The following is a 17,374-nucleotide window of genomic DNA, read 5'->3' as shown; positions in this document are numbered from 1 at the left end:
GGAACAAAGCCTGGGGTTCTCTCACACAGCAGGAGTGGGCACCAGCTCCACAGCCCCCACTCCAACCTGGATGGAGTCCCAGGAAGTTGCCCACCCCTTGCCCAGAGCAACAGCCAGGACACAGCGACCACAGATGGCCAGGGAAGACAGAGCTCCCGCTCCCAGTGACCAGGTCCCTGGGCTGGGCTGTGAAATAGCCGCATGCATCTGCCATTCTCGGCTGAATCCCTGACCACTCACTCGCTGTCCCTCCCCTCGTTCCAGGTTCTCATTCCTGATCCTCCTCCTGGCCATCCCGGCTTCCCGCTGTCCACCAGCAGGTGTGTGATTCCCCCAGGGGCTCCCAGGCCCCGTTCTGTTCCATTTCCACTCTCAGTGGTGGCGTTCAGGGCTTATCCCAGTCGCTGGCACCTCGCCAGTGACCAATCAGTGCCCATGTAATTGACAAACTCTACCAAACCTCAGAGTCTCTCAGTAGACAGCATCACCCCAACTTTATTCTTTTTTTTTTTGTCAGAGTCTCGCTCTGTCGCCCAGGCTGGAGTACAATGGCACAATCTCAGCTCACTGCAACCTCTGCTTGCTGGGTTCAAGCAATTCTCCTGCCTCAGCCTTCCGAGTAGCTAGCTGGGTTTATACGTGCCCGCCACCACGACCAGCTAATTTCTGTATTTTTAGTAGACACAGGGTTACACCATATCGTTCAGGCTGGTCTCAAACTCCTGACCTAGTGATCTGCTTTTTTTTTTTGAGATTGAGTCTCACCCTGTTGCACAGGCTGAAGTGCAGGAGCATAATCACAGCTCACTACAGCCTCAACCTCCCAGGCTCAAGCAATCCTCCCATCTCAGCCTTCCAAGTAGCTGAGACTATAGGAGCACACCCCAGCTAAGTTTTTTCAAATTTTTTGTAGACTCAGAGTTTTACCATGTTACCCAGGCTGGTCTCAAACTCCTGGGCTCAAGCAATTCACCCACCTTGGCCTCTCAAAGTACTGGGCATGAGCCACCATGCCTGGCCATGGCCCCAACTTTACACGTAAGCCCAGTGGCCCTCAGAGAGGACGAGCTCTGTGCCCAAACCACACAGCCAGCAGGTGTCACGTCCAAAATGTCCCTTCCAAAGCCTGTGCTGCTTCTCCCAGGGGTAAATGAACACGGTAAAGCCCGCAGCTGAGGCCTGGCGGTGCTCTTCTGCCAACCAGGTTTCAAAGCCCCAGCGCCTGGGGGACAGTTCACTCCCTTGCAAGGACAAGAGGGGCCCAGGGAGGGAGCTGAGTACAAGGGTCCAGCGCAAGCCGCCAGCAGGACGGGGAAGAGCACAGCCGACTTGCTTCCAGCAGCACAGCCCTCATCTGTGAGGAAGCTCCAAGTCACCACATGTAGGTTGACCAACAGCAGAGATGACCCCTGCAGGGCTCCGAGCCCAGACTGAGAAAGAACAGACCAGCCAAGCAGAGGCACAGCTGCCCGAGCTGCCCAGTGGCCACAGCCGCCATTCTTCCAGTCCATGCTCCTGTCCAGGCTGGCCTTGCCCCTTTGGGGCAGAGAGGAAATGCTTCTGTAACTGCAAAGGCAGGCGTTGCTGGCGGCAGCTGCAGAAGGCTTTCGCTTCTCTTGTGTTCTTCCGTGTAATCCATAACCAGTCCCTCGAGGCGGCAGTGCTAAGTACTTAGCAAGGGGACAGTGTGAGGCTCCACCCAGACCTTCGCACATCTCGGCACCCATCTGCTGCACTCCCAAACCAACCCCTGCAATGCCCGTGGGGAGAAAGGGACATCCATGCCTCTTCTCAGAGGAAGGGACAGTGTGGCTCACCGCTGTCTAGAAAATGAGGCCTCAGAACCAACAGATGGTTGATGCGGAATGAGAGAGAGTATGTTGCCACCCACCACGGCACGTGCCTCTGCAGGGAACCGGCCGCCCCTTAAGGCCTCTCTCTACTGTCTGACAACGTATGTGCAGAAGTGCCTGACGTCCTGCAGGCCGTGATAGAATGCCAGGACATGGGAACAAGGGATATGCAGGTGTTTGGAGGAGGCTTCTGCAAGTCAGGCAATGCCACGTCTCCACTCTGAGCTGCTGGCCTCCACACACCTGGCTTTTCTATCTCAGCCTCATTTTCTCCATCCAGATAGTGGACGTCCAGCCCCTGTGGTGATGGAGAAGGCCATTGTGAGCCTTAAATGGAAAACAGACCAGACACAGTGGCTAACGCCTGTAATCCAGGACTTTAGGGAGGCTGAGGCAGGAGGATCACTTGAGCTCAGGAGGTCAAGGCCACAGTAAGCCACAATCGCACCAGTGCACTCCAGCCTGGGCGGCAGAGCAAGACCTTGTCTGAAGAAAAAAGAAAAAAATACAAAAGCATGCACAGCACAGTCAGCTCAGCTGTATCCCCCTCCGCGCTATGTACTCATTCACAATAACTGATACATCTGTGTGTTATGGGGAGCCAGGACGCTGCCCATCACCTCGGGGGTCTTGGCTCAGGCTGCTGTACACAGCCCTGCAGACAGGGCAGCTCACGCAACAGACATGTATTATCTCACATCCTGGAGGCAGGAGTCCGCACAGCACTGGGTCTTCCTGAGGCCTCTCTTCTTGGCTTGCAGACACCGCCTTCTCCCTGTGTCCTATCAGGGTCGTCCCTCCGTGCATGTCTATCTCACCTCCTCTTTTTTTTTTTTTTTTTTTGAGATGGGGTCTCACTCTGTCGCCCAGACTGGAGTGCAGTGGAATGATCTCAGCTCACTGTAACCTCCACCTCCCAGGTTCAAGCGATTCTCCTGCCTCAGTCTCCCAGTAGCTGGGACTACAGGCGTGCACCACCATGCCTGGCTGATTTTTGTATTTCAAGTAGAGACAGGGTTTTGCTATGTTGGCCAGGCTGGTCTTGAACTCCTGGCCTCAAGTGCTCGCCTCAGCCTCCCAAAGTGCTGGGATTATAGGTGTGAGCCACTGCGGCAGCCCTTAACTTTATTATTATTTTTTTAAGACGGAGTCTCACTCTGTAGCCCAGGCTTGGAGTGTGGTGGTGTGATCTCAGCTCACTGTAACCTCTGCCTCCCAGGTTCAAGTGATTCTCCTGCCTCAGTCTCCCAAGTAGCTGAGAATGCAGACATGTACTACGGCGCCTGGCTAATTTCTGTATTTTTAGTAGAGATGGGGTTTCACCGTGTTGACCAGGCTGTTCTCAAACTCTTGGCCTCAAGTGATCCACCCACCTCAGCCTCCCAAAGTGCTGGGATTACAGGCGTGAGCCACCGTGCCTGGCCTTTATCTCGCCTTCTTATGACACCAGTCCTCTGGATTAGGGTCCATCCATATGACCCCAACTTAATTGGATTACTTGTCTCCAAATACAGTCGCACTCTGTGGTCCTGGGGCTTAGAGATTCAACTTAGGAATTTGGGGAGGGGACACAACATAAAGGCCATCAGAGAGACAGACACGAGAGTTTAAGACAATTAGCAGCGCCCAAAAGTTTCTCCCAAGATGGAGAGTTACTCTTCCAATCAGGCTGTGTGGAGTCCCTGCAGATGACACGCCTTCACCTCCCCCAACTGTCCCTTCTCCACAGCAACCATGGGCCCTCCCCTGGTATTCCAACTTGACAAAGCTGGAAATCTGAGGCACTGCAAAGAGAGAGGCCTCAGCTGCAAGAAGCACCGCTGCTCTCATGGATACATGATATCCCGGATACATGAGATCCTGGATACATAAGGAACATTGCGATCCCAGGGATGAGCACGTCTTTCCAGGCCGCGGGAGAGCTGTGCCGCCGCTGCCTGCCCGGAGCTTGCACCGAGCTGGCGTGTGCCACGAAGGGTGATCACCACGCTGCGTCCACGACGGTCAGAGCTGCTGCTGCTGCTCACCTGGCCACACACGGCGGTCACCTGCACAGCAGAGGCTCGTGAGTGAGGGTCACTATGAGCCGGTTCTCTTTCAAGTCCAGACACTGATGACTTCCGTTTTAAGACAAATCCAGTGGCTGTTCCCATTTTGCAGGTAAGAAAAGCAAGGCTGAGAAGTATAGGTGGGTTCATGGCCACGGAATGGGTACAAAGCAGAGACTTGTCCACGCCCAGCACACAGACTCTGAGGGTAGTGGAGCCGGCTTTGAAGTCCAGAAGCAGCACACGGTCTACCCCCCGGGAGGAGTGAATCTGTGAGAGGGAGGCAGGGACCACGCACCTCCTCCAGTTCCCCCAGTCGCTCTGACCCAAGTAACGAACCTGCCTCCAGGAACCTGCGCAGTGGCTTCTGTCGATGCCAAATTTCAGCGGCACAGCCATGAGCCCGGCCCCCAAATCGATTAGAGTCCCCTGTTCTATGGGGTACTGACAGATTGTTGTTATTTGTACAATTCCTGGTTTATCTGATTCTGACTCTTCAGAGCTGTGTGGAGCAGGGGTGTGCCCATGTGGCTCACGGGTACATAGTAGGTGCTTAATCACCATGTGCAAAGTGAATGAATAGCTGCTTGACTACGCGGGTGCAAGTCGCACAAACAACTCGTTGCCTTTAAGGCATCTGCATGGGCCTGTTGGACACACCCTTCTGACTGGTGGCCCCATCCCCTTCTCATTCCTCCCTTCAGGCCCCAGACAGGTCACGGAACATCTCGGAATGTGCCCAGAAGCACAGAGGGCACATGACAAGCCACTCTCTGCAGCTCAAGGCCTTGTACCTTAAGAACAGCCTACCTGGTAGGTGGGCAGGTGACTGAACCCATTTCAGAGGTCCATAGACTGAGGTCAGAGAGGTGAGGGTACTCCCAGCCCCTTGGCCAGAAAAGGCAGAGGTAGAAGCCAGGTCCTCCAACTCCATGCTCAGCATCATACCCGCACCTCAGGCCACCCGCCTCAGGAGCCGGCTGCCAGGTGGCTCTACCCAGGTGTCAAAGGGGGTCGATGTTGGCCAGAATGACCCACCGGGAAAGCAGCCATCACTCAGAGTCGCCAAAGGTGACCTTTAGAAGTCCCTGAGTCAGCCAGGGATGGTGGCTCACGCCTATAATCCCAGCATTTTGGGAGGCCAAGGTGGGTGGATCACAAGGTTGGGAGTTTGAGACTGGCCAACATGGTGAAACCCTGTCTCTACTAAAAATACAAAAAAATTAGCCGGGCGTGGTGGTGCACACCTGAAATCCCAGCTACTCAGGATACTGAGCCAGGAGAATCGCTTGAACCTGGGAGGCGGAGGTTGCAGTGAGCCAAGATTGTGCTGCTACACTCCAGCCTGGTGACAGAGTGAGACTCTGTCTCCAAAAAAAAAAAAAAAAAGGAAGTTTCTGAGTCATAGGCCAGCCAGAGCACACCATGGACAATCCTCTTGTCCACATGGGATTCCTGACCAGGTCCCACCCGAAGGGCACAGCAAGGCTGCCTCCATCCACCTGGCCATCTCCACTGCCTGCTGTGCCAAAGCTCGCCTTTCCTGGTGAAGACCCTGAGCATGCAAGCGACCACAACAGGCATGGCACTGACCCAAGGTCACAGCCGTGGGAAACTGCCCCGGAGGAAATGGAGCCAGATGCCATCCGGACAGTTGGTGCTGGGGCTGGGTGACTTTAACCCTTTTCTCTGCTTTCCAAATTTTCTGTGAGGCAGCAAAATAAGAAGTAAATCTAGATATAGAAAACACCATGTGTCCACAGGACGGCACACACAGGCACGCTCACAGAGCAGGTGGGCCTGTGGGGTTCCGGTGACCTCAGGCGCCACCTGCAAGGGCGGGGTCAGCTTTTGGAATCAAGGGTCACACCAGCGTAACGAGCATCTGTGAGGGGGAGGCACAGGGTCTAGGGAGATGTACCCCCCTATTTTCTGGAGATGGTGAGGAGGCAACCAACCTTTGCCAAGACCTTAGTGGTCAGCATTTGCCAACCAGTCCATCTCCCACACACCTAAGAGGCAGGCACTATGACAACCCCTATTCCACCAACAAGAAAACAAAGAGATATAAAGAATATCTAAGTCGGAGAGCTAATAAATGGTCAAACCAAGATGTGATCCAGTGCAGCTTGGACCAGATGCCAGATATTTAAAAACTTTAGTGCAATAAAGGGTTAACTCAGCAGGCCTGGGCTGTGCAAACCCCACACACTCCACAGAAAGACTGGGCCCTTCCCAGGCTCACGCGAGATCACCTCTGAGCCCCAGGAACACCCAGTGTGGTAATAGTGCCTGAGTTTACCTGGGGCCTTGAGCCACATCAGATGGCCTATGCTAGCAACACCCACTACAGTGGGGACCCCAAGCCACGTGGTAGCAGGGTGATCTCTGGGGGCCCTGGGGACTAAGGCCAGGCATACCTATTCGAAGAAACCCCAAGAAAAGGCCTGGCTCCGAGGCTCTGGAGCACGCTGCGGGGGGCCGGACTCCACGTGTGCTGTCGCACATCTTCGCTGGGAGCCGTCCACGTGCCTCCCCGGAAGAGGACGCAGGAAGCGGGCGCCTGGTCTCTCCTGGACTCTGCCCCACAGGCCTTTGCTGATTCCACCCTTCACTGTCATGAACTCTGCCTGTCACTAAAACAGCTTCACTGAGGACTCTGCGAATCCTCCTGGTGAATCAGTGAGCCTGGTGAGGGGATTGGGCAGCCTTGGGGAGCTTGAACACAGCTGTCCTGTTCTGAGAATTACAGGCCACGGGTGAGGAAACCAAGATCTCAGTGGATTTACAAGAATATAAGTTAGTTTTATAAAAGCCAAAGATGTAAATTAAAAAAAAAAACAAAAAACCATAAACCGCAGGGAAGTGATCCGGAAGGGGTGTGCTCACACAGTAACCGCAGCACCAGGCCCCCGGCTCAGGGCGCAGGCAGAGGCCCCTGCTGGGCTGACAGTGCAGCTTTGCAGGAGCGTCCCACGGGCAGGTAACAGGACCCAGCACACCTCCCATCTGCGCTGCTAGCTGAGCCTGTGCCAGGAAGGGACCCCATGGGCAAGTTCTCTGGTGACAGCTCTGAGGCAAGAGGAACCACAGGGTGCTGCTCGCTCACCTCCCCAGCACGTAAAGGCTGTGGCACGGGACTCCCAAGGCGGGGGCGCTTCACCCTGACACCCCAGCGCCTGTTCCCTGCCAGCCACGCCCTTGCACTTTCATGGGAAAATAGTGTTTCCAAGAACACGGTCCCCTCGAGGCATCGGCTGGGACCACTGTCTCCTTCCAAGACGACCCCAGTCTAAGCCTGACCAAAGACACAGAAAAGAAGACCAGGAATGCACTTGCTGCTGTGACAAACTTATTCTCTTTCCCAGGACTGCTGAGTGATGAGGGCCACGCTGGAGCCACGAGGAACAAGTCCTGGGAAGGGGCAGGAGGCAGGGCTTGGAACACTCCACCTCCCCAACGGCCCATCCACGGGATGCTGTCCAGGTTCGGGCAGGGACAGGACACCTGGTCCCGGATGGAGCTGGGGCAGGGAGGGGACAGCCAGCTCTGCTGATGTCAGCCTGGCCTCCCTCCTCCCTCCCTCCCTGCCCTGCTCTCCCTCCTCTTCTCCATCAAGGCAGTATGTGCACTGAGCTACTCAGACCCAAGTTCCCGTGGCCTTCGCAGCCAGAGGCCTGACCGTAGAAGTACCCCAGGCCACGGCCTCTCGGCACAGGCCCACCCTGCGGGGCGGCCCCTTTTCTCGCAGTCTCCACCCTGCATCCAGTCCGCATTCTCCCTAGCTTTGGGTCATCTGAAAATCTGGTGGTCACGCCTCTCTCTGGCCAGAGGGCAGCTGACCAGGACCACCCTGCCAGGCCAGCACCCGTGACCCTCAATCAGTGGCAAATCCAGCAGCATCCGAGGGTTCTGCCCGTGCCCCTGCTGGGCACTCCTGCAAGAACCTCCACCCTGCAGCTCCTGCCTGCGCCCCTGTTGCCGGGCTCCAGCAGAGGCTGCACAGCCCCTCGGGAGGCAGCACCGGTAGACCCGCGTGCCAGGAGGGAGAGCCCCCCGCAGCCTCCTTCCCCAGTCCCTCACGCTGTTTCTTAGCACTCAACTTTGGGAAGTCCAAGTCGGCCACCCAGAGGTTTCCAAGATGTGGGGGAAGCACTGCACTTCCAAATTTCACCAGGAGCAAAGTTCCAGAGAGGGGTGGGACTACTAACACTCCCTCCCCCACACCTACCACCCCACTCCTAATGTGCATCTGGGCATTTGGGGTCAGGCGTGTTATGTATCTGCTTGCCAGTGGCAGAGTCCGCAGGGTCACGGTGGGAAGAGGGCTGGGGTTGGTCCCCTGGGGCCTGTCTAGCATCATTTCTGGATGGCTGCTGGGATCTGGGAGAAAGGAAAGGCCCCTTAGCTCTGTGTCCTCCCAGGGCTGCAGCAGGTGAAATGGGGCTGGGTTCCTCTGGGGAGAAAAGCTTCTATCACCGCTGAGCTCTCATTGGCCCTGTCCCCGTCCAGACACGAGCCAGGTCCAATTTCTCTCCGTGTGCCCCGCGCCAGCCTGCATGGAACCCTCCACGTTTCCTAAAGTGACTACTCCCTGAACACAAAGAAAAAGTACACGAACACACTCTCCAGAGCGCACGTCTGCCTGTGTGATGGAAGGAGAAGTGTTAGCGCAAAATCTTCTGTTTCTGAATTCCCTCCCACTGCTTCCCTCTCTCGACAGGCACACATGCAGGGCGGCTCCACGATGGGCTTGAACCTGTGGCAGCTGCACGGATCAACCGCATCCGAGCACCTGGATCTCCTCTGGGCATTTAACTATTCCTTAGAGGTTATATCGTGACTGTTAAACAGCTCTTGGAAACCAAACTCCTCCCTCTGAAAACATCCAGGCAGAATTTACACGGAAAGACGGATCTGCAACTGCCGCTCAGAGTCCAGGAAGAACAGAAGCGTAAACATTCAGAGCAAGCCGGCAGCCCCGCACCGCCGCCCACCTACCTCCAGACGGACAGGGAGACCGCGCTATTCTCACACCCACGGCTATGGAACCACAGCAAAGTTACAGAGCTTGTCTGCCATACCTCCAAAAGACGAGCTGGCTACCTCGGCTAACAGTTGATAATTTGTAATATACCAAAAATGCCAAGGCTGGGTGCAGTGACTCATGTCTGCAACCCCAGCACTTTGCAAGGCCGAGGCTGGAGGACCCCTTGAGGCCAGGCGTTCGAGACCACCTGGGCAACACAGCAAGACCCAGCAACTATAAAAATAAAAGTAAAAAAATGAGATGGGCATGGTGGCACGCATCTGTAGTCCCAGCTACTCGGGAGGCTGAGGTGGGAGGATTGCTTGAGGGCAGGAGTTTGAAACCACTCTGGGCAACACAGCCAGACCCTGGTCTCTACGAAAAGTAATAGTGAAAAAAGGATTAGCCGGTCATGGTGGTGCCTGCCTATAGTCCCAGCTCCTCAGGACGCTGGGGAGTGAGGATCACTGAGCCCAGCAGGTCGAGGATGCAGTCAGCTATGACTGGGCCACTTCACTCCAGCTTGGGTGACAGAGAGAAGCCCTGCCTCAGAAAAAAAGAAGAAGAAGAAGAAGAATCATGGAAGGAAAGAAAAAAAACAGGAACATCTGGATTAAACCAACACTTTGTTTTTTTTTTTTTGAGACCGACTCTCACTTTGTTACCCAGGCTGGAGTGCAGTGGTGCGATCTCGGCTCACCACAACCTCTGCCTCCCAGGTTCAAACAATTCTGCCTCAGCCTCCAGAGCAGCTGGGATTATGGGCGCGCACAAACACACCCAGCTAATTTTTGTATGTTTAGTAGAAACAGGGTTTCACCATGTTGGCCAGGCTGATCTCGAACTCCTAACCTCAGGTGATCTGCCGGCCTCAGCTTCCCAAAGTGCTGGGATTATAGGCAGGAGCCACCACGCCTGGCTCACTTTAAATTTTATTTCCAACAGTCTCAGATAGGCCAAGCTTCCTACATTAAGTCTGTCTGCTTGTTTTGGTGAATTACATTCGCTCTGATTTTTCCCTTCTTCTTTCCATGAAAAGGGGAAATAACAAAGTTTCTATTTTCAGGGCTTTGCTGAGATGCAGGTAAAGTTTAACCAGGAAGCAAAAACAAATCCACAGAGCAGGACAGCACTGGTGCCAGGGCCAGCTGCCCGTGTGACCTGTGTCTCTCCCTCGTCAGTCCTCATTTCCAGAATCTGAACAGCTCTAACTAGATCATCGCTGGAGGCTGACCCTGCACCAGGCCTCTCTGGAAGATGGCACACATGGGGTCACTCTTGCCTCTCCAGGCTGGAGAGCGAAATGCGGGTGAAGAATTCCTCCGTGTTCCTGCCTGCTTCTGAAGCAGGCTTACCTACATTTCAATGAATTCCACTGAAAAAAAGATTGGCATCCGAGGGGTACACTGGATTTTGCAGTCTGAGGGCTCCCGAGAAAAGCTTTTAAGGGTTTTAAGACACCTAAACACCACACATGAAGGAGTCCACAGTTGCCCTGAACATCCAACTGTTTCAGCATCACTGTATTTAAACCCGGGGGGCACAGAAAGCCATGCAGTGGCATTCCCAGGGGCCCCACTGTGTGCCTGGTGTGGCAGGAGGATGCCCTGGAGGGGTATGAGCTTGAAGTGGGCATCACCAGGGCAGAGAGAAGCTGTCCTAGGAAGGAGGGCATCCCCAGAAGAAGTGTCAGGGAGATGGGAAAGTGTGGGGTAGAGAGGTCAAGGGATGTGTACCACAGCCCAGCACATGCAGAAGGCTCCGAGGATGGACTGGGTGAGGCTATAGACCAAGAGGAGAAAGAATCCCAACCCCACACACCCTAGCCCCATGCTGCTTTCCAAATCTCAGATAGCTCCAGGGGACGTTACGTTGCCAGGACAGGGCTATGCACTCAAGTGTTCCTCCCCACCCTCCCTTCCCGAGTCCTAGGCAGGTGCCATAGACATTACAGATGGGTATAAAACAGTCCTGCCTCAAAGGAGCTCCCAGGATAGAGTGGCTGGCATAGCAAATGGGACCAATGGGCAGTCCCTGGGATACAAAACAGTAGCTTTGGAATCCTGATTCTGATTCCCCTAGGTGAGAGCCCTGGTGAGTTACTGAATCTCCCGTCTCAGTTTCCTTATCTGTCAAAGGCAGGTTGGAGGCTTAACAAGACAGTGTAGGAAGACAGTCGGCACAAAGCTGAGATGGAAGTGCTCAATAAATTGTGTCTAAGGCATGCACGTGTGCGCACACACACATATACACACACATACATACACGCATGCACATATACACACACACAGACACACACATACACATACACACGCACAGACACATACACACACATACACACACATGCACACACATAGACACACACACAGACATATACACACATATACACACACATACAGACAGACACACACACAGACACACATACACACACATACACACACAGACACATATATACACACATATACACACACAGACACATACACACATATACACACACATACACAGACACACACATACATACACGCACACACATATACACACACAGACACACATATACACACACAGACACACACACATATACACATATACACATACACACACATACAGACACACACAGACACATACACACATACACACACATATACACACAGACACACATACACACACAGAGACATACACACACATATACACACATACACACACATATACACACATACACACACACATATACACACACAGACACATACACAGACACACATACACACATACACACAGAGACATACACATATACACACATACACAGACACACATACACACACATACACACAGACACACAGACACACACACACATACACACACAGACACACACAGACACACATACACCTATACACACAGACACACACATACATACACGCACACCCACACATACACACACGTACAGACACACACACACATACACACACAGACACACACATATACACACACAGACACAGACACACACACATACACACATACAGACACATACACACATATACACACAGACACATACACACAGACACACACACATATACACACACACAGACACACACACATACACACAGACACACACAGACACAGACACACACATATACACACACATACACAGACACACACATACACATACACACGCACACATATACACACACACAGACACACACACACACACACACACACACACACCCTATGGTTTAGAGCAGAGGTTACTAAACTCTGGGAGATCACAGGCCAGGAAAATGAAGAAAAATAAATTTCATGGTCCTGTCGGGATGCCCAGCATTACATGCCTCCAGGATAAGGCGTCTGCAGAAGTGAGAAGCACCGTCACCCACTGCTCCTCACCAGTGAGGACACTCGGCCCCACTGTCGGGGAAAGGTCAGGCAGAATAAAGACCAGTCCTCTGAGTGAAACCCACTGCGCTTCAAGCAGAACCCCCTCTCAGGCCCTGGCTCTCATCTCACCACAGATGGAGAGAGCTGGTCAGGAACCAGCCAGGCTGACCCGGGAAGGAGGAGGCTACGCCACCCCCACCCCTAGACCAGGACAAATGTCGCTGTGGTTGAGGATTTGAGGAAAAGCACCGGGCCTTGCAAGGACTGTCATGATCGTTCTCATCAAGAAATCCCCTTTGCAATTTGTAGTGAGCCACTCCGGGTGCAGCCAGTCAGGCACACCCTCCCACGCCCTGCCTCAAGAAAACCCACGTGCAGGGCTGACCCAGGAGGGAGCTTCGGTTCACAGAAGCCCAGCCAAGCATGGTGTGGAGGGAGTCAAGCTTCCCTATCCTGGGGGACACATGGGTGCTCGCCCTTGCATAGGTCATGCCTCCTCTCAGAATCGGGAACAGCCACGTGCCCCCTCCCACCAGCACAAGCGTGGTCACACACAGACCCAGCTCCTCAATCTTCAGTCAGTGAACTTCTGAGAGAGGTGCAAAGCCAGGCAGGTGCCATCCCCTTGTGGCAGAACGGGCAGCAGGTAGGAGTCCTGCCTTGGTGTCAGTGTGCTGGGTGCTCCTGCAGGAGGCGCTCCATGATGCATGCATCCCTGGACTACCAAACAGCGCACCCGCGCACCTGCTCTGGAGGTGAAGGTCTCCATCTGGCCTCATCGACAGAGCACCTGCCATGAGAGCTGCCTAGAGAGATATACTTGGGGGGTCTCTGACAGACTAGATCCCAGGGCCCTGCCTGGTGCCTGATGGGGGCTCTGTGGGAACGATAATAAACCGCCAAATATGCCACAAAGGACGAGGGTGTGTGCTGAGGTGTCCACTCTTCACAAGACTCATCAGATGCTCCAATGAGTCCGTGACCCCAAAATGTGAAGAACAGCAGCTTTCAATCATTTGCAAGGGAGCTTCCAAAGGCAGCCTCAGTCCAAGGGGGTCTCCAGGGGCTGCAAAACCATCCCCAGTATTTAGTGGTGCATACCTGGTCTCAGCCCTTGCCACCTGGTCCTTTTCGTTCGAAATACACAGGTATATATTTATATTCATGTAATGTGCTTTTGTTTATATTCACACTCGTCTCACTTCTTTCCTACCAGCAGACTGTTCTGCAAGTGCCAGGAAATCCACTGCAGCTGGAGAGCGGATCGCTCCATCCACCCGCTTCCCTCCACTTGACCTGGGACTCAGTGGATGCTGAAAGACCTAGGCTTCTGCTGAAGGAACTGGGGACAGAGCCTACTCCATCCAAAAAAAAAAAAAAAAAAAACCACATTCCACACCTGGACAGTGCTCTCCCTGCTCCAAGAATGAGCCCTGCAGCTCCAGAGCTGAAGAGAAAAACATCTCGGGGGCACTGAAGAGAGTTTGCTGCAGTGCCGGCACTCGCCTTGTCCTCACAGATTTGGGGAAACGCAAAACAGCGTCCAACACAGACTCGGGAGGAGAGGGCAGGGGTGTATTCCGGCTCAGTCCATCTGCACCGCTGACAGGACCCTTTATTCAACTGCTCAGGGACCAGGAGTTTCAGGGGGGCTCCCAGGGCTGCTTCAGTCCTAATTGCTCCCCTTACCAAGTTCGCAGTGACTGACAGCTCCCTGAGACACCCACAGGCCACGTGGGCTACTCCACGCTCCCTGGCACCAAACCCTGCACTCGGTCCAGCACACTCTGGCCATACTGGTCTATTTCCTTTTAAATTTTTTTTTTTTAAAGAAAACATTGTATTGAGATGGAATTCACACACCAATGAATTCACCCATCTAAAGTGTGTAACTCAGTGCTCCCAGCACTTTGGGAGGCCGAGGAGGTGGATCGCTTAAGCTCAGAAGTTCAAGACCAGCCTGGGCAATGTGGAGAAATCCCGTCTCTACAAAGACATAAAAATTAGCCAGGCGTGGTAGTGTGTGTCTGTAATTCCAGCTACCTGGAGGGGGGCCAAGGTGAGAGGATCACTTCAGCTAGGGAGGTCAAAGCTTCAGCGAGCCATGTTTGTGCCATTGCACTCTAGCCTGGGTGACAAAGCAAGATCCTGTCTCAAAAATAGAAACTAATTAATTAAATAAAACGTAAAATGCAGTGGGTTTTAGTGAGTTCACAGAGTGGGGTATCTATCACCACAATCCATTTTTGAGCATTTGCAAAAAAAATAAAATAAACCTGTGCCCCTTAGCCACACCCCCAACCTCCCCATCCTCTCCCTCCATCTCCCCCCAACCACTAATTACTTTGTCTCTATACCTTGACCACTTTGAGGCATTTCATCGAATCACACGATGTGTGGTGAGTCAATTTTCTCTCGTTCCTTTTGTCACTTCTCTTTTGGGAAAAGCTTTGCGGTTGTCCAGATCTCCTCTGTGGATGATTGTTCAAGTTATATGCTTGAATCACTTCAGAATATGAGACGGGAAGACACTAGAACCACCTGGTTTAGTGTCCACCTCAAAGCCTAGTCGTTATGTCCTCAGCTTTCACTGAAGTCAAAGGTATTTGAAACCATTTTGCTTTTTGCAAAACCCCTCCTGCGAACACCGTGTCGCATGAAAAAAAAATTCTTCCTAGATGAGAACACCAAGACAAATCTGCTTTCCAGATGAACTGATATTAGACAAAAGAATTCTGTTATCCCATCTTTCCCTTCTTGTCCTGGCTGCCAGGAAGCTCAGAGGTTAAAAATCAGATGTATCCGTACAAATGCTCTCTCATCCTACAGATGGGTCCTAGAGAGTCTTCATGCTTCAAGTCAAGTTTTACCAGTGTGGCATGCAGCAGATTCATTTAGGAAACCAGCTAAAAAGATTCCTACTGAATCTGATGTCCTACAGACAAGGTCTTAAAATCTGCAATTTAAATCACATACCCAAAAATGTTCTCAGATCTGGCTTTAAAGTCAAAGTAAAATGTCACAGTCCTTTTCCTAGGACTCAGAAGACATTCTGGGGGGAAAAGTCTAGTTCCTCCTCTGCGTCATCTTCGTTCTCACCCAGCGAGCATTCGTATGCATCACACCTGTTTGCAGGCGCTGCAGTGAACACGGCAAACGCGCCCATTCCATGAGAGAGGGCTGCCCTTGCTCTAGGACAATGAGACCATCTTTGGCCGAGATCGAAGGATTTCCATCAATGAGTGGGCTGAACACAATCCTCTTCCCTAGATGCAGAAACTCAATCCAAGTCCTCAAAGGATTCCAGCAGTTTCCATGAATCCACTTCCTCAGCGTCAAACACCAGAGCTTTGCAAAGCTTTAGGATGTTCTTGCCACCAGGAATCCCTGCTCTGGTAGGAGAGGTTTCTCCTCCCATTTCTTTCACTGGGAAACCAGTTTGAAACAGCGGTGGAGGCACAGGGAGAGGTGAAGGCACCAAAGGCACCATGCCCGCTTCTGCAGGGCCCAGGACTGCCGCTGCCTCCAGGCAGGTCCAGGGGGCTCGGGGCCTGAGGTTCTTTAGAGAAAGAGCAAAGGTGAAAAAGGAGCATCTTCACGGGACAGCAGGGACTCCTAGCAGCTGAGGGGCCGGGCACAGGGCAGTGTGGCTCTCAGAACAGAGGCAGGTATTGCCCGCACGGCCAGCAGCTGGCACAGGTGTGCCTGCAACAGCTGCCTGCTGTTCCGTGCAGATGCCAGGCTGCCCGGGTCCTCTCATCCCTCTATTCTGGAAAAGACAGTTTGCTCCAACCTTTCACTTTCCTAAACAGTGCCAAGTTGAACATCTTTAGGCTCACAGTTTCACTTCACTCTTCCCTCTGGATAGATCCCCTGGGGCAAGGTTTTTGAATCAAGGCCTATTTTGCTGTAAAACAGAGGTTTAAACACCACACAGAGGGGAGTGCAGACTCTGTCCTCCGTGTCTTGGAATTGCTTTTAATTATTGCACGAGCCATGTGGGGCGTTAACCTAAATAGCACTGTGGAACTCTGAGGGTCTCGTTCTGACATCACCCACCCTGGAAACGTGACTACCTGTGGGAAAAGGCCCAGCGACGCAGCTGAGCACTGGCTGTTCTTCCTTCTCAACGTGCCACCCCCTCTCTGGCTCCTGACAGCCTGCCGCCTCCATCCACACAGAGGAACGGCCTTTCTGATAAGCAAACTGGACTAATCTTGTCTTTTATTTCCTGTCTTATGACGTTTCAACATGTAGGGGAGCGTCACAGACACAGGGAGAGATGCCCCTTCCAGGGCTGGCTAAATCCCAAAGACAGTGAGTAGCTTCCTTGACGCACACCTTGCATGCACAAGCCAACCACCTCTTCCTCAACTCCCGTGTACCCAGCCAATATGCACCACCCCTGCCCTGAGGCCTCCCCTACAGCTCCAGGCCCAGTGCAATGGTTCACAGCGGCCAGGCCTGCACGGCTCACCCAGCCCGACCCTGCCTCTCTCACAGACACCCCCAGAAAGGCTCTGGCCTCAGTTTCCTCCCAGCTCCTGCCTCCTGACCAAACCCTGGTGCTTCTGGGGCTCACATCCCCCTGCTCTTGGGAAATGGAAGCCATAAAACTTTCTTTTGGGAAATCGTTCTGTCTTCCCTCAGTCACTTCCATCAATTAAAATCCTGCAGTAAAAATGAGACAGTTGCAGCAGTGAAGTGAGGAACCTCGCTCCGGCTCCCCCGGGACCCCCCGTCCACAAACCAGGGCTCCCCCGGGACCCCCCCGTCCACAAACCAGGGCTCCCCAGCCCCCAGACGGATAGCCTCCTCTTTTCCACCAACAGCCAAAACACACACAGCCGGGACTTCTTTCTCCTGTAGCCAAAAGACGTCGTGATTCAGCGCCATCAGCTTTGCTTCAAAAAACGGCCTTCCCCAATCCTGTATTTCCCAACAAGTGACCTCTCTGCTCAGCCTGCCGCGTTGGGAGACTCGAATGTGACGATGGGTCTGGCTCAGGATCCCACTGCTGTCTAAGCAAGGCTGGTCAGAAGCTAACTGGACTGAGGCCAAGGGGACATCACTGT

General features: G+C 53.2%; 1 protein-coding gene across 3 annotated transcripts in view; it reads right to left on the bottom strand.

Moving 5' to 3' along the window:
- Positions 1-17,374, bottom strand: part of SHANK2 (SH3 and multiple ankyrin repeat domains 2) — a 648,778-nt gene that overhangs the window by 618,009 nt on the left and 13,395 nt on the right. For 2 of the 3 annotated variants that reach the window (XM_064370276.1, XM_064370278.1), the window contains exon 1: positions 14,657-14,686. The exons of the other annotated variant lie outside the window; for it this stretch is intronic. In XM_064370276.1, coding sequence (XP_064226346.1) covers positions 14,657-14,680 — 24 coding nt within the window. In that variant the 5' untranslated portion in view covers positions 14,681-14,686. Of the gene's footprint in view, positions 1-14,656; positions 14,687-17,374 lie in introns of those variants that run through there. 3 annotated transcript variants of the gene reach the window in all.

This window comes from Aotus nancymaae, unplaced genomic scaffold (assembly GCF_030222135.1).
Source record: "Aotus nancymaae isolate 86718 unplaced genomic scaffold, 86718_ANA_hifiasm-v0.15.2.pri h1tg000106l, whole genome shotgun sequence".
In the NCBI taxonomy this organism is placed as follows: domain Eukaryota; kingdom Metazoa; phylum Chordata; class Mammalia; order Primates; family Aotidae; genus Aotus; species Aotus nancymaae.
The sequence above is the reverse complement of the archived record's forward strand: the minus strand, read 5'-3'. Positions and strand labels throughout refer to the sequence as shown.